The sequence below is a fragment of the Canis lupus genome, chromosome 10 (assembly GCF_003254725.2).
Source record: "Canis lupus dingo isolate Sandy chromosome 10, ASM325472v2, whole genome shotgun sequence".
Taxonomy (NCBI): Eukaryota; Metazoa; Chordata; class Mammalia; order Carnivora; family Canidae; genus Canis; species Canis lupus.
In genome coordinates, this window is record NC_064252.1 from 22,641,346 (window position 1) to 22,659,618 (window position 18,273).

Below are 18,273 nucleotides of genomic sequence, written 5' to 3' on the forward strand. Positions count from 1 at the left end.
TTTCATATTCCTTCTGGCATTGAATATTAACATAGTTTTAAAATATTGATAGCTTAAGAGGTATAAATTGGTGCCTCATTATCCTCTTAATTTATACTTCTTGGAGCAACATTGGACTTGGACATTTCTGTGAGCCTGAGCGCTGATCGTGTCTTTCCTGATGTGAATCTGCCTCATGTCCTGGCTGGGTAATGCCCTCACTGGTGTTTTCTTAAGTCAATTTTATCACCTTTTTGTTTAATAATTGTTTATAATTAATTATTAAAAGATAACCCTTTTCTGTTGTAAGCAGGATACTCCCACACAGTATTGTTCCCAGCTTGCTGCTTTCCTTTCGTTCACGTGACACCTCATCGTTGTGAAGTTTATGTTTTAATATAATCAAATACATTAATCTTCTTTTGGAATGTCTTCTGTTGCTTAATCTATAAATTCATCATTCTTGCCCAGACTTGATGTAAAAACGCTTTCTACTATGCTTGTTTTTCTTATTCTTTGAAAACAAAACACTTTAATCCATCCTGACATAAGGTAGGCATCCAAATTCACATTTTTTTCCCAAATAGATAATCTGTTTTACCACCACCACTTATTATTCTTTCCCCATTGTTTTTAATGCCTGCTTTGTCATACATTCAATTCTCTCCATGATTTGCTTGAATGTGTCCTTCTAGTCCGTTCTATCATTCCATCGCTCTACCGTTCTTTTGTACATGGATGTTTCTGTGCTATGCTGCCTGTGCTGGTCCATCCACCTGCCCTGTTGTTTTCTGTCTCACCTTTAGAGAGAACACTGGGTTTCCTGTACTATCACAGTGGCTTTCTTGAATTTAGATGGTGATTGTTGGGAACTGACCACTAATTATATTGCGTCCTAGGACTAGAGGATCTCCTGGATTTTACCATGACAGCACTGGCACCCATGAAACAGTCATCAGAGGTGAGACTAGTGTCACCCCCAGTGGCAGTGAGTGGCACTGGCCCTGGGGTAGTGCTGTTTGCTCTCTGCCTTGCTCTCCTCTTCAGCCACCAAGAAGGTGGTACAGTACAGAGCACAGTAGGAGGGACAATGTGGGGACAAGAACACACCTGATGTTGCTACAAGTGAGTGCCCCGAATTCCCTTTGACCTGCGCTCCCAGCGTCATGGGCCTGTGATTGTGTTGGGCAAATCCTGTATGACATTTGTATCTAAAAATGCTTGCAAATTTCACTAAAAAAATGTACAAGAATGTCCTTAGCAGCCCTAGTCATAATTGACCCAAATGGGGACAGGCCTAAATGTCCTTCAGCAGGTGACCAGATAAGCAAACTCGTCCATCTATACGATGGCCTATTTCTCAGCAAAAGGAAGGAATCAGCTTTCCATGCATACAACATGGATGAATCTGAGAGACATTCACAAGAAACCACTTTCAAAGGCTGCGACTGTAGGATTGTTTATATGGCATTCAGGAAAAGGCAAACCAATAGGATCAAAGAAGAGGTCGGTAGTTTCCAGGACTCAGGGTGGGGAAGGCCTCACTCCAGATGGGCAGCACGAGGAAGATTGTAGGGTGATGGAGCCACTCTGCATCTTGTGCGTGGCAGTGGCTACGTGAATCTGTATGTGTGTTAAAACTCGTGAAAGTGTACACCAAGAGAAAAAAAAGTCCGTTTTAGTGCATCTTAATTTGAGAAATAAAATTTAAAAATACATCCTTTTTTAAAAAGGCAAACAACACAGGAAAGAATAAAGCAGGAAGTAAAATAAAATCTAAACCTTCATAATAACATGGTTTTGAGAAATGATTATTCAATTCAAGAATGGATAGTATAGGGGGAAAAAAGACATCCTTCGAATTTGTTATTTCGTAAAAAATACTCAAGGGCGTAAATTAAAAACCCTAACATCTTGCTAATAAGGCATAAAATCTTGACCCAAATAATGTTTCAGAGACTTTAAAAAGCCATTCTCCATATATATTTATATTTTAATGTAATGGTAGACTTTAATTGAACAGCTAAGTTGACCTTTATTGCTAACGTGCTGTGCTTTTCAATGTTGCCTAGCCTTTTATATAAAATACATCTGTTAAAAATAAAATCAGTGTTTAAACATGAAGAGTGGGGTTTGAGGGAGAGCTGAGAGGATGGAATAAATGCAGTGATTTGCTATGACTTGTGTATTCACTGGAGATACTTCCTCACCCATCACACAAGCAGGTTCTTGCTCAGAAACATCTTCTGGTGAGAATTTTCCCATTCATCCTGGTAACAATAACAGCCCAACAGAAGCTATATAAGCAGAAACAATAAGCCATTTAGCTCAAATTACATAAAGTGTAGAAGCAGCACCCAGTGGTATATTTTCCGTTATTGTCCAAATCTCTATGTGACATTCTGAAAAAAGCAAAGCAATAGGAACAGAAGAGAGATCAGTAATTTCCAGGACTAGGAGCAGAGGACTGTGTGGCTCCAGGTGGCAGCACAAGGGAGCTTTTTGGGGGTACGGGAGCTGTTCTGTATCCTGCCATAGGTCATCATAATCTGGTCATACGTTGGTCAGAGTCTAGGCAGAAAGCAGATGGACATGAGTTTATTGAAGGACCACTTACTCATGTGAGGGCAAGATTAAATGAAATGAGCAGATGGGGAAGCATTTCTCTCTCCTAGGCCTGAAAGGGCAGGAAAGGGAGCAGTTACTGAAAGGAACAAGATGGATAGCTAAAGGGGAGGTCACTGGAGGGCAGGGAAGGCCTAAGGTAGAATGTGGCCATGGCCACGCTACAGCTCAGCAGGGAGGGGGCTGGGGGTGTAACTAGCCTGCCTTCTCTCCTCTTGCTTTCCAGTCCCCTGAAATCTAAAGTGTTACCTACAATTACTGCTTTTTACATAGAGCAGTGGGAGAGATAGGAAGACACAGCATATGAAGGAGCTTCTAAACTCACATTACTGTAACTGGTCATAACTACAGTGTCCATTGTGTGTCCCCCTTACTTTCTCTGCCAGCATCTTGCTGGACAGTGTTGCTCACCTGCTGGGGTGCCCAACCTTCGTTTCACAAGATCTCAGTGCTTGATGGTCATTTCTTCATTTGGCTGCCTCAACTGGCTTAAGGCATGATAAGTTCTTTAGAACAGCACCTTAACCCCTGGGGATTTCCTCTCAGCTGACTCTAGATGAGTCATCAGCAAGGTACCAACTGTTCTAGTAAGTCTGTTCTGACGATGGGATATGTGGGGAGACCAGTGGATTCTGTGGTTCTGAAGTTATTGCTACACCGTCACCACCATCAGATGAGTCCCTTAGTTCAATTCTGTGATGCGCAGGACATCCTGGTGATGCAAAAGCATTATGGAGGTCCACAGATGATGGTAAATGGCAGAAGTGTTTCAGTCAGAAAGGCAAATTTGTATCTGAAATTTGTCAAGACAAATCATTGCTCCCTCCATGTTGAAAGAGGTCCAATGTCATCTTTGCCAGGTGACTGGAAAGCCCACCTGGATAAAGGGGACATAAAAGGGCTCAGTGTTCGCCCCTGCCATTGGCAGCCTGGGTACTTAGCTGGGCAGTAGTCAGCACAGCTTTAGTGATGAGAAGTCCCTATTTTCAAACCAATGCACAGTATCCGTTCCTGTCTCTGTGACCACTTTTGTATGGAAGCCCATGAACAAGTGCCAGATTACCTGGGCAAAGTGACAGACCTGCACCTTCAGGAATAGGTCAGCTTTCCTCCTGATAATCCCCATGGATGCCTCCCAGTAGACATTACATACGACATAAATACCTTTATAAGCTGTGCTGCTTTTCTGTGCTAGATGACAATTTACAGCCTGGGCCTTGCAGATTGCTTTTTCTTACTCGATGCCCCACTCAGAACTGCTGGGTTACCCAAGAACAGCACAGCAGATCAGAACAGCATGACAAAATTGTCTCCAAAATCCAGAGACACCCTTCAAGCATATGAGTCTTTTTTTGTGATGGGTGGCAAAAGGCTAATTAATTGGTTTTTCATCCTAGAGGGACTATTCCAGCATACCTTAGACTTCTGGATCCCTAGAAACTTACCAGACTGGAAGAACTTTAAAATTCCATGGGGTTTATCTTCTTTCCCTTTCTGAGGCCTCTGGGGTATTTGTAATTTCATCCTTAGTAAATCCAGTTAATATAATATCATCATGCATTGGGCCAGCGTGTTTGTTGTCACACACCATAACAATATATAGCTACTTGGTGGGGCATCTGGGTGGCTCAGTCAGTTGAGTGTCCAACTCTTGATTACAGCTGTGGTTGTGATCTCACGGTCATGAGATCAAGCCTCATGGTGGGCTCCATGCTCAGCATGGAATCTGCTTGAGATTCTCTCTCTCCATCTCCCTCTGCCCCTCCTCTCTGCTCACTCACCCTAAATGAGTGAATGAATGAATATATGTTCCCTCACATTATATTATGGCAGGAAGCAGGTGAGTTGACATGGTCTTGAGATAAGATTTGAAGGTACACTGATCTCCCTGCCCTCATAAAGGGAAACTTTAGAAAGAAATTGGAAAGTTAGCATTTGATACATCTATAGCTACATCACAGATGCCAGAGGCTATGCTGATTTGCATGTGTGATTGGCATCATCACTTGATTAAATTTACAATAATCTACAGTCATTTTCAAATATCCAAGTAGCTTTTACATTGGGACACAGTAATTTAGATGGAATATTGTAGAAGTCAACCTCTTGCCCTCATCTTTTAATCTTTGTTGCACTCCAGGGAGGTGGTATACTCTTTAAACTATCTGTTGGGTCTTCCACTTGGTCCTTCCTACTATCATAGCCCCTTATTTCATGGATCAAAGAACAAATGTGAGGGCTCTGCAGTGACTAGGAATGATTATTTCCATTATGTATTCTGATCTTGGAGAAGTAACCACAGGATGAGCCTGTAGCCTTACCAGGCCCACTATGACATAGACTTAGGCTTCATCTATCCCCCATAACCCTCCACTCTGACCGAGCAGCCTGTGCTGGCACTGTGGCTCTCCATGGATTATCATTAGTTCAGAGCTACTATTTAATAACCTTGAGTGGTCTCAGTGTTTTCTTGCCCTTAATGCATAGTCATTTTGGTAAATGGCTGAAGGATCTTTTAGGCAAGGTTTGAGGGAAGACTTACAGTATATGCATATGGCTATATGGTAGGGTTGTTCCTCAAGTATCCAGATTCCCCCTTAATTAAGGGGCTCTGGGTCTGTGAATTGGTTTTGGTCTCTGTGACCTGAGCAGCAGGTCATGAATTCCCACTTTAACAATTCAAGTCAGGCTTCTGCCCATCAGACCTAGAATTTTCCCTGTATTCTGTAAATACCAGGCAGCACCTTGGTCTTTCCTAAGGACCTTGTGTTCAGATAGCTAGTGCCAGACAACTTTGTGGGTTGAAACACCCTGATTATTCCCTAGCTTATTGTGGTAAGAACTCCCAAGGTGTAGCTATAGAAGGAAGTTTCCCAACTCCCAACTATGAGGACACCTCATGGCTGTTAATAGGTTAACTCAACATCATAAATATCTATGAGGGGAATATGTGGGATTTCCCAAACTTATTTGTTTGCAGAATGATGCTGGCCTAGATGGTCCTAGGAGCAATGTGCATAGCTCACCTCTACACTCATTAAAGTCATTGAATGTGCTTTTTCTTAACAACACACACATCATTACCTTAGAAACAAACCAATTCTAAACCACGATGCATAGGGCAAACCTACCCCAGATGAGGCAATCAGGGAAGACTTCTTGGGGAGTTGGCATTTAAGATGAGTTTTTCATTAAAGCATCAGGCATGAAGAAAGGAAGTCTGCTGGGTTGTGCAAACTTAGAGCACATCAGTCATGTTGTATTTGTTGTGGGAGAAAGAGCATCCCAGGCCAACAGACCTATGCAGAGGCTTTCATGGAAGTGGAAACTTGGTGTATTTGAAGATGGGAGGAAGGAAAACAGATTAGGGGACAGAAGTCAAAAATAGTTTAATGCTGGATGTGTTAAGTTTAAGATGCCTGTTAGAAATCCAAACTATTGATGCTGAGTAGGTTGTTGGAAGCTCAGAAAAAGAAGTCCAGGCTAGAGACAGAAATACGGGCATCAGCTTTGTTATAGATCAATGTAGATGGTAGCTAAAGCCAGAGAATAGAAGAAGTTGCCAAGAGAGTGCATGTGGTTAGAGAAGAGGAGTGAGAGATGGGCGTTGTTAGCATTAGAGATTGAACGGAGGTTCATTCCCCACACTTGTTACATCTTCCTTTTGTCTCTTACCATCATCATCCCTGCCTGTCGCAGGTCTCCCCATCCTTTCAGTTCTGATGACCCTCCTCTTAGCTGAAACTTCTTGGTCCCTCTGGCTCATGGGATTAGTTTCTCCACCCTTTTTCTCTTTGCCGCGTCCTCTGACAGCACCCCCTTGTTGAATGGAATCCAGACTCTTTGGAACAACATGACACATCTGTGTTTTTCTGTTCCCTTCTCCATAGATGGAGCCATGTGCTGCTGTAAGTCTCTACCTGAATTCATGGGATGGGAAAGTTGTATGGGAATGCTCCTGGGCACCCAACATCAGAATCCAGAGGGAGAGCTGGCTGAAGCAAAAAAAAAAAAAGAAAAAGAAAAAGAAAAAAAAAAGTCCTTGGGACATTTTTAAGACTAAAAGACTCAGCTATATCTTTGTGACCTTTGGATAATGATTATTCATGTGATTTCTAGCAAAATTGGTGCTGATTTTCCAAAAATTGTTTCATTCATGTGTTTATTCATGTTGAAAAAAGCTGTACAGGCTCCAACTGGAAAATAGGGGAAACCATGAAAGAAAAAGAAATTACCCATCATAATAGCCAAAGATAACTGCTACTAATATTTTAGTATGTTTTCTTACAGAATTTCTTTGTGTGCACATGTACACACACTCCATGCACATTTAACATCGTTGAGGTCATTTGAGGTACAAATTGTGGTCTGTTTACTCACACGGTATTGTATCAGGAGCATTTTTTATGTCATTAAAAAGCTGTTGAAATTAATTTTTAATGGCCACAGTATGTTTTGTTAACCCTTGAGTCAAAGGTTTAAACATTTCTAAGGTTTCCATTATATATTGCTCAAATGCACTTCAGGAAGGTGTTAATTTATTCTTACAAGGGTGGCTTCTGAGAGGCTTTTTGCTGGCGTTCCACATTGCCACTTCTAGATCCTTGAGAATCTGACAGGTGAAAGGAGAGTTCCCTACTGCTGTTTAGATTTGCGGGTCCTTGGTTGATGTTGTGCTTGCACATTTTTCATGTTTAAAAGTCTTACATACTTTCTCTGTGAGTAATTATTCATCCATGTCCTCTAACCATCTTCTACATTTTAAAAATGTTTTACTCGAATATAAGTTACATAAAACAAAATTCATTCTCAAGGGCATAGTTTAATGAATTTGGCAATTATATCTATTTATCTAACCCCTGCCACAGTAAATATATAGAATACTTCCCTGACCCTACAATTCTACTCTTGGCCCTTTGTAACCAACCCCCTTCACTGACCTTCAGCTCCAGCAACCACTGATCATTCTATATCATTGTCAGTATAGTTTTCACTTTTCTAGGAGTTCTCATAAATGGAATAATACAGGATGTACTTTTTTGTGTTGGACTACTTTCCTCAATTACCATGTTTTTTTAAAAAAAGATTTTGTTTATTTATTTGAGATAGAAGGAGAGCAAGAGAGTGAGAGAGGGTGAAAGAGAGGGACCGCATAAGCAGTGGGAAAGCAGGCTCCCTACTGAACAGAGTGCCCAATGCGGGGCTCAATCCCAGGACCTCAGGATCATGACCTGAGCGAAAGGCAGACACTTAACTGACTGCACCACCTAGGTACCCCCTCACTTACCATGTTTTTAAGATTCATCCATCTTGTTACATATCCTAACATTTCTAATTGTTATTGTCATTATTTGTTTACCACAATTTGCTAATCCATTCACCATTTGACAATTGGGTTATTTTCAGTTTGGGGTCATTACAGAAGATGTTTTGTAAACATTTACGTACAGTTATTGGTGTGGATACATGTTTCCATTTCTCTTGGGTAAATACCTAGTAATAAAATTGCTGGATTGTAGGCTTGAGTGTATGTTTAGTTTATGAGACAGTGTCAAACTTTTTTCCAAAGTAACTATACCATTTTGCAGTTCTGTCAATAACATGTAAGAATTCCAGATGCTTTACATCTTCATTTATGCTTGGTATTGCCAGTTTTCTTAATTTTACCTGTTTGAGTAGTGTGTAAAGATATTGAATTCTGCTTTATTTTTTTTTTTTGAATTCTGCTTTAATTTGCATTGTCCTGATGACTAATAATGTTGCACCTATTTTCATGTTATCATTGGCCATTTATATATATTCTTTTTAAAAGTTTATATACAGGGCAGTCCGGGTGGCTCAGTGGTTTAGCGCCTGTCTACAGCCCAGGACATGATCCTGGAGTCCCGGGATCGAGTCCCATGTCGGACTCCCTGCGTGGAGCCTGCTTCTCCCTCTGCCTGTGTCTCTGCCTCTCTCTGTGTCTCTCATGAATTAAAAAAAAAAAATACAGAGGACGCCTGGGTAGCTCAGTGGTTGAGTGTTTGCCTTTGGCTCAGGGTGTGATTCCAGGGTCCAGAGATCAAGTCCTGCATCAGGCTCCTTGGAGGGAGCCTGCTTCTCCCTCTGCCTATGTCTCTACCTTTCTCTCTGTGTCTTTCATGAATAAATAAATAAATGAATAAATAAATAAATAAATAAATAAATAAATAAATAAATAAATAATCTTTTTAAAAAAGTATATGTACAGATCTTTTGTCCATTTTATTGTATGGTTTATGTCCCTATTATTGATTTGTAAGAGTTTTTTACATATCCTAGATATGATTTCTTATTTACCTTCAGTGTGGCTTGCTTTTCTTTTTTCTTAGCTCTATTTTGAAGTACAAAAGTTTTTAATTTTAATGAAGTCTGTTTTATCTACTTAAAAATCTGTTACAGATAATTTTTACGGGATATCCATTTCAGTTGATTTTTGTGTATGGTGTGAGGTAAGGGTGGAGGTTCACTCGGTTTCTGTCTAGATATTCAGCTGTTCCAGCATCATTTGTTGAAAAGGCTGCCATTTCTCTGATGAACTATTTTGCACCTTTGTTGAAAATCAACTGATTATATAAGTGTGAGTAGATTTCTGGACTCTGTCTCTTCCATTATTCTATAAGTTTATTCTCACATCAATATCACACGGTCTTGACTACTGTAGCTAAATAGTTAAGTCTTTTTTTTTTTTAATTTTATTTATGATAGTCACACAGAGAGAGAGAGAGAGAGAGAGAGGCAGAGACACAGGCAGAGGGAGAAGCAGGCTCCATGCACCAGGAGCCTGATGTGGGATTCGATCCCGGGTCTCCAGGATTACGCCCTGGGCCAAAGGCAGGTGCCAAACCACTGCGCCACCCAGGGATCCCTAAATAGTTAAGTCTTAAAATAAGGTGTGCAACTCCTCCAGACTTGTTCTTCCCTTTCAAAATTGTTTGACTATTCTAGAGTCTTTGCCTTTCTATGCATTTTAGAATCAGTTTCTCAATATGCTTAAAAAAAATAAGCCTGTTAGGAATTTAATTGTGAATATAGTGGGGAGAATTGCTGCATTAACCATATTCAGTTTTCTACTCCATGGACATGGTATATCTTTCCATTTATTTAGGTGTTTAATTTCCCTAGGCAAGATTTTGTTTATAATGCTCAAATCTTATGTATTATATTTATTCCTAAGTATTTTTATGCAGTTGCAAATGAAATGTTTTAAAATTTCATTTTCTAATTATTCATGGCCAATAATTAGAAATACAATGAATTTTGTATATTAACTTAGAACTCTGTGACCTTACTAAATTCACTGGTTAGTTCAAATGTCTTCTTAATAGATTTTTCTAATGTTTTGAAATACAGTCCTTTTGCTTGTAAATAAAGGCAAGCTTGTATCTTCCTTTGCAATCTTTATGCCTTTTTTTTTTCTTGCTTTATTTTACTGGGTGATACATTAAGTCCAATGCTGAGTCCAAATGGCAAAATTAGACATCTTTGCCTTTTTCTGATATGATCTTAGGTAGAAAGCATTCTATCTTACACCATAGTGTGATGTTAGCCATGGATTTCTTATAGATGCCCTTTATTAGGTTAAGGGAATCCTTTCTATTCCTATTTTGTTGAATTTTTTTTCACATGTGTGTTTTTGTCAAATGATTTTTCTGCATCTACTCTGATATCATGTCATTTTCTTCCATTATTCTATTAAATAGTGAATTACATTGATTGACTTCAAAATGTTAGGCCAACTTGCATCTGGAATTAAACCCCACTTCATCATAATATAGTATCCTTTTTGTATATTTGCTTTTATTTGCTATAATTTTGTTAAAAGTTTTTTGGCATCTTTTTTCATGTGATATTTGTCTAAAGTTGCCCTTTCTTGTAAAATACTTCCCTCAGTTTGGGATCAGATTAACACTGACCTTGGAAAATCGGTTGAGAAATGTTTTCTTCCTCTCTACTTTCTAACCAGCATTATTTATTTTCCTTATATGTTTGATAAAATTCACTTGAGAAGCCATTTAGGTCTGAAGTTTTCTTTCTGGGAATGTTTTAAATTAAAAAAATTAAATATGGAATTATTCAAGTGTTCTGTTTCTTCTCAGGTCATTTTTGGTAATTTGTGTTTTTTCAACACATTCTATTTCATCTTAATTGTCAAATGTATTGACAAAGCTATTCATAATATTCCGTCATTATCCTTTTTTTTCTTTTTAAGATTTTGTTTATTCATGAGAGACACAGAGCAAGAGAGGCAGAGACACAGGCAGAGGGAGAAGCAGGCTCCACGGAGGGAGGACCCCAATGCAGGACTGGATCCCCGGCCCCCAGGATCACACCCTGGGCCAAAGGCAGGCGCTACCACTGAACCACCCAGGCTGCCCTCCCTCATTATCCTTTTAAAAAATAACCATTTTATTTCAGAACAGTTTTATATTTATATAATTATTATGAAGATAGTGCAGAGAATTTTCATATACCCCACACCCAGTTTCCCCTATTATTAACCTCTTACATTAGTATGGTACATTTTTCACAGTTAATGAACTAATATTGATGTATTGATGTAACTAATATTATGTTAATAGTGGTAACTATTTTGTTAGTCCATACTTTATTCATCTTCCCTCAGTATTCCCCTAATACCTTTTTCTGTTCCAGGATTATCACTTAGGATACCCCATTACATTTAGTAGTCATGTGTCCTTAAGCTTATCTTGGTTCTGACACTTTCTTAGACTTTTCTTGTTTTTTTAATGACCTTGCTAGTTTTGAGGATTTTTGGTCAGATATTTTATAAAACGTCCTCAACTGGAATTTTACTGATTAGACTGGGGTAATGTGTTTTTCAAAGACCACAGAGGTAAAGTATCATTCTTGTCACATTGTATCAAGGATGCATGGTATCAATATGACTTGTCACTGTTGAGGTTGACCTTGACCATGTGGCTTAAGATAGTGTCCTTTTATTTTCAACCTATCTATGTCTTTATATTAAATGTGCCTTTTGGGGTTCTTGGGTAGCTCAGTCAGTTAAGCGTCTGAGCCTTGATTTGGGCTTGGGTTATGATCTCAGGGTCTTGGGATTGAGCCCCACATCGGGCTCCAACTGAGTGTGGAGCTTGATTAAGATTTTCACTCTACTTCTCTTTCTGCTCCCTACCCACCATCACACATGTGCTCACTCTCTCTCTCTCTTAAAAAAAAAAACAAAAACAAAACACAGTGCCTTTTTTGTGAATGCATAAATTTGGATCTTTAAAAAAATCCAATTCAAATGTTTAGTCCATTAATATTTAAAGTAATTATTGAAAAAAAGTAATTATTGATATATTTGGATTTGGGTTTTCCTTTTTTTTTTTTTTTTTTTTTTTTTTTGCTTTTTGTTTGGTCTTCAGATTTGTTTTCTTCTTTTCAGATATTGGAATTTTTTTAGAACTCAATTTTAATTTTCTTATGGTCTTTTTACCTATACACCTTTGTATAATTTTTCATGGGGATTATAGTATACATTTTTACTGCTCTCAGCCTGTGTACAGTTAATACTGTTCCACTTCACATAAATTGTTGAACCTACATAAGCAATATGGGTCTACATTCTGCCCTCCGTGTCCTTTATACTGTGGGTACTATATGTATTATACCTACCTATGTGATAAACATCACAAAACAATGTTATTTCTTTTTTGCTTTATTTTTTTTATTTTTTAATTTTTATTTATTTATGATAGTCACAGAGAGAGAGAGAGAGAGGCAGAGGCATAGGCAGAGGGAGAAGAAGGCTCCACGCACCGGGAGCCCGACGTGGGATTCGATCCCGGGTCTCCAGGATCGCGCCCTGGGCCAAAGGCAGGCGCCAAACCGCTGCGCCACCCAGGGATCCCTCTTTTTTGCTTTAAATAACTATGAATAAATTAAGAAGAGTTTGGGCAGCCCAGGTGGCTCAGCAGTTTAGCGCCTCCTTCAGCCCAGGGTGTGATCCTGGAGATCCTGGGAAGGGAAATAAAGTTTTAGTTTTTTTATATTAATTTGTACAATGTTTTAAGAAAATCACCATTTTGTTATACATAATAATAGATAATTTTTGCAAGTCTGGCTCTTAAATGTTTAAATATTTCTGGCATACGGATTTTTTTTTATGTTGACATTATTAACTGGGGAAGTTTGTGATTCCCCCTCTTAAATGTTGCTTAAAAACCCTTTCTTATTCCAACACTAGGTGAGTAGGTACATGGATTTTCCTTTTTTAATGGTCCTAGCATTTATGTTTTCACTTCTTCATCTATTTTGAATTTAATTTAGTATATCATACGAAGATCTAATTTGATTTTTTTCCCAAAGAGTAAGGTAATTTCCTAAACATAATATACGAAGCTGATTCTACTTTTAATGGTAGGCACAGTGTTTCCATTATAGAAAATTAATTTCTAACTTGCTCAAATTTAAGATGAAAATATATAGTATTAACAAACTATCAAAATCTTAGGCAACGTGAGGAAGGCAGGCTGGGGACAAATGATGAAACTGTGTTGTATGTAAACAGCAGGGCATTAGGCCACTGTCACAGTGTACTTATTGATGTTGCCATGTATACCTAATGAAAATCAACCAATCAATCAATCAGTCAATATCTTTCTTTCTCATGAATACGTATATGATGCTAAGATCAGAAGTGGAAGTAATAACCATTTATCAAGCATTAGGTGCTATAATCACAAACATGATCAAAGTGCTATGCAAGTTTTAAATGCTAGTAATATTAATCCTTAGTGATAAATGCTATAAAGGAAGGAGGCATAGTGCCTCCTTATAAGACAAGGTAATAGAGCAAAGAGCCCTGGTTATGGAAATCGGAGAATGCTTTCTTGAGAAAGTAATGAATAAGTTGAACTTAAAACAGGTGCAGAATTAACTAAAGCATGGGAAGCAGGGTGGGGAGTGTGGCAATTGGCAAAGGAAGCAGCAAACGTAAGGGACCAACCGTTCTGAAGAACCAAAGGGCCAGCATGGCTGTATGACTGTGTGTGTGCGTGCATGTACACATGCACGTGCACACTTGCACTTTCTCATGTGGCTCACATTTGATCTACATGAGACCAGTTTCCTTACAGCCACGAAATTTAGCAATCAAAACAGGGTGGTCCATCTTGTGGTGTCTCCTGCTTCTGCATCTCACGCTGTTGTTTAAGGATCTCAGCCCAAATACTTTTTGCTCCCCTGTTATGGAAGTGTGGATGATGAGTAGTGTATAAGCCACATGGACAGTAGAGAAGGGTGTGCTGGTGATCTAGTACTGCAGGAGGGGCTTGTTGATCTAGCAGCTTTAATCCTTATAGCAACCCTCCCAGTAGTAAGGGAGGGTTCTCATCATTTTATAGATGAGAAAAATAGACAATTAGAGTAGTAAGCAACTTGTCTGGGGTCGCATAGGTAAGGAACAAAGGAGCAGGGACTTGCACTTTGGTCTTTCTGAGCTCTCATCAGGTTGCTCCCGCTGGCATCTTGCTCTGCTGATATCCCTGGGCCCTGAATGATGGGGCCATGTTAACTTTGGCCATTTGCTCTTGAACAATTTTCCGGGTACTTATTCTTGCTGAGATTTAAAATCTGTACTGGTTTTCAATTGCTACCATAACAAAATAGCACAAGCCTAGGGGAGAAGTGAGGAGTCTGTTTCTTGTCTTTTCCAGCATCTAGAAGCACCTGTGTTCCTGGGCATGTGGCCCTTCCTGCATCTGCAGCCTCCTCTTTGGCCTCTCCCCTGTCCTCATATCTTTTTCTGGCTGCAGCTGGGAGAAACACTCTGATTTTAAGAACTCCTATGATTAGATTGGCCACCTGGTAAGCTGGGTGCTCTCCCATGTCCACATCCACATCCTTAATAGCATCTGCAGAGTTCTTTTTGCCCTTTGAGGTCACACTCACAGATCCCAGGAATCAGTATGTGCATGCCTTGGGCCTTTATGCGGCCTCCCACAGTGACTGAGCTCTCCAGATAGTGACTTTGAAAGAACTATTTGGTGGGCATGAGAATTTTATTCAAATTGCTTTGTTTCTTCCTTCAACGTCTGCTACTGCTAAGGGAATACAGAGACATGGAGAATGAGTTTGATTTTCCTTGCTTTTTGAAAGTCAATTTATAGTAAAATTTTACTAAATTATTTTGTTTACCTTAGATTTGAAACTTCATATAAATTCATTTCCTGCCATCTTCAATTCATTATCAAGCAACTAATCCATGCAGCATAATAGAAAAAATGTTTAAAATAATACATGTTTTTTAAATCTAGATTTGGACTTAAAACCACCACCAAAATCAATTGGAAACAATTTCTAACATCACTTTATGAACCCCAGTGGTTGGAAGTCAACAATACAGTTCCTCCAACAAAAAGAAATAGGTATGTTAAAAAAAAACAAAAACTAAATTTTATTTACACATATTTGAATTACTTTTTCTTCATTTTTTTGAATAACAAATTAGTCTTCATTGGATAATTATGAACTTTACAAAGTGATTTATAGTTTGTCAGTTATTTCCCATACGGTATTCCTATTTAAAATGGCCTTAAGCTATAAGGTGGGTATACTTATAGTTTCTAAATGAGGAAATAAGACTATAAGGGTCTTAACTAGATATGCTCGGTGAGTGGAGGCAGAAATGGAGCTTGAATGTTTTAGGTATGCATATCAACACTCCCAACGTTATACTGAGCTTTAAGTGTATTCTTGGAAAATTGTGGAAGCGTGCTTGGTTAAGTGTTCTTTAGAAAGGAACAATCCATGTTCACTTGCTTCCTGACCCCTCTCTGCATGATGCAGGTATTGCAGGTCAGGGAGGATTATTTGCCTTGAGCACCATTATTTCTATTTTCATTCTAATGTCTATTATTTTTTTTTGAAGGCAGACAAGTATTTTATTTTTTTCTTTTTCTTTTCCTTTTTTCTTTTTTTTCTTTTCTTTTTCTTTTCCTTTGTACTTTAATGTCTATTATAACTTCAGATTTATATGATCACATAAACTGCGATAGGGCCCAAAATATTAAAAAAGTACTTAATAATATGACATTTTAGAATTTAGGCTTTTGCTCTAAGAAGTATTTTGTTTATGTTGATGTGTGTCCTGTATTGATCGCCCTATATAAATCTTAAAGGAAAAAACAGGCTTTTTATAATCTTGGCACGTTCATTGAAAGCACTATGCTCTATTGTAAAGTAAAATATACCACAGAGTTAATTCCCATTTCACTAGGTCCTATTCCTGTCTCACAGATTTATGAATATTTGATGAACTGCCCTGGTTACCAGCCTTCTAGGTATTTCTAAATACCTAGCTCTAGCTCCCTCCCCATCCCCCACACCCCCATTCCAATCCCTGAGATACAACTCTCAGAGTTTATTTCTTAAGTGAAGTTACTTCTATTTTTGTGTGTGGGGCGGGGGGGGGGGGAGTTTAAAATGATTTTCTTATCTGAAAGATAGGAAAGAATTAAAATGTGAATTTTATTTACTTTGAAACAGTGATTCTCAACTAGAGGCAACCCTGGCCCCCTAGGAGATCTTTAGCAATTTCCTGAGACATTTTGGTTGTCACAGCTGGGTTGGGGATACTACTGATACCTAGCAGGTACAGGCCAGGGATACCACTAAACATCCCATAGTGCATGAGACAGTCCCCACCCCCCCACACCCCCCCCATAGAACTACGGGGCCCCAACATCACTGGTATTGTAGAAGGTAATAATTACCGCAGAAGTCTCCCTTCATTCCTACGCTAGTGATCTGTAGAAAAAAGGCTCCGGTGAGTCACATGAGCAACTCAGAGTCATGAATTCTGCTACTTTATATGTTTCTTAAAAATGGTAGTAGGTGTGTGTGTTTATAAGTTTTTATACAACTGGAAAAAGCTAAGATGGCTGTGTGGATGCAGCAATAAAATCCCCCCAACAAATTTGAGAATGGTTCAGCTGATTCACCATCATTCTTTGTTTGGTGGGAAATGTCATCCTGTCCCACTGAACACTGAAAACCAGAGGCTGACTGAGGCATCTGTAGTTTCATATTACAGGATTCTGCAGCCAGCCCTCTTCTGATCAGAGTCCAGAGTAAAGTTGGCTTTGGTCTCCAGAGTGGGTGGTCATAAGCCTTCAGGGGCACATGTGTAGGCTGATGGCTCTGCACTCAGGGGATGGATGGAAGGGGCAAGAAAAGGAGAGAGTTCCAATAATGTAGGTGGCTGTGGCCCTTGTCAACAGGGAAGGGAAGGCTGTGAAGGTTGACATTCCCACTACTTTAACATGGGAAGTGTGTGCCCAGTTATCATGTAGGTGAGTGTGCCTCAGGATACTGCCCATACACACAGGGAGGTGATGGTCTCAGCAGTGACCACACTTTCTTTCCTGGTGTCTCTCTCTCTTTCTCTTTTTATGAGAGAGAGCACGAGTGAGCAGGGCAAGGGGCAGAGGGAGAGGGAGAGAGAGAATCCCAAGCAGGTTCCATGCCCAGTGCAGAGCACCACGCAGGGCTTGATCCCACGACCCTGAGATCATGACCTGAGCTAAAATCAAGAGTCAGGTACCTAACTGACTGAGCCACCCAGGTGCCTCTTTCCTGGTCTCTTTGAAACTAAAGGCACATACTGGCAAGATGGCTGGCCACAGTTAGCCAGCATGGGGAGAGAACAGTGATGCCACAGCAAGAGTAATGGTGTCCACACCCTGTCCCCTGTCAGAGACCACCCCCCTGAATGACAGGTGGGCCTGCACAAGCACATTACACCTTCAGGAAGAAGAGCCACAAATAAAGTGTTATGATACAGTAAGATGCTTTTTTCCCCCTTTGCATTAAGAAAGAACAAAGCACAAGAACATAACCTTATTCCTGTTTTCCTCTTCTCCCTCCTGTAGAATCACTTCTAGAGATCAATCTTGCAAGGAAAACATTATCACAAAGTTATCTAGACAAGAGGATCACTATACATCATTGAAGAAAGCACTCCTGATCGCCAACACTGTAAGATTTTGAAACCTTTCTCTGGGGAAAACCTCATTGTTTCTCAGAATGTGAACACTTAGAACAAGGCCAATAAAAAAGCTGTATATTCATTCATTTATCCAGTTAACAGGCATTTTTTGAGCTCCTATCATATGCGAGGACTTATTCTGAGCATTTAGGACTATAGGGCCCGACCTCAGGAGTTGGGTGTAGTTGAGGGGATCAGATGACATAAAATGTGCTGCCTGGTAGTGAGGGAGACGCCAGGGGCAGAGAACAGAGTGTGGCAAGGTCATTAAGGAGACAGTGGCTGCCCATCATGAGTAATCTTAACCTCTTGAACCTTCCCCACCCCAGCCTAGAGTGTGTGGGTTCATAGCAATGTGTAGCCCATCACAGGAACGTTTTCTTTGTTCCAAAGAGCCTACCTGGTTTAATTGTACTACAGAGAGGAGGCTAATTCTTGAATTTGTAACCTGCTCAGAATATTAGCTCCTGTCCCACTTTAATGTTTATTTTAGAAAGCAGCATTTGGATACTTTTGAAACATGCAACATTTCCCAAGTTTGTTATTTACTAAGTATATTCAGTAACTGAATCTGTTAAATCTGGAGGAGTCCAGGGACTTGCTTTGCCTCAGACTCAAGTATGACTGTGTATAAA

The 18,273-nt window shown here is 39.5% G+C and overlaps 1 protein-coding gene across 7 annotated transcripts in view; it reads left to right on the forward strand.

Moving 5' to 3' along the window:
• The window catches only part of EFCAB6 (EF-hand calcium binding domain 6), a 234,292-nt gene that overhangs the window by 88,391 nt on the left and 127,628 nt on the right, over positions 1 to 18,273 (forward strand). For all 7 annotated transcript variants that reach the window (XM_049115749.1, XM_035721765.2, XM_035721766.2 and 4 more), the window contains 2 exons: positions 14,907 to 15,017; positions 17,523 to 17,628. In XM_049115749.1, coding sequence (XP_048971706.1) covers positions 14,907 to 15,017; positions 17,523 to 17,628 — 217 coding nt within the window. The remainder of the gene's footprint in view (positions 1 to 14,906; positions 15,018 to 17,522; positions 17,629 to 18,273) is intronic.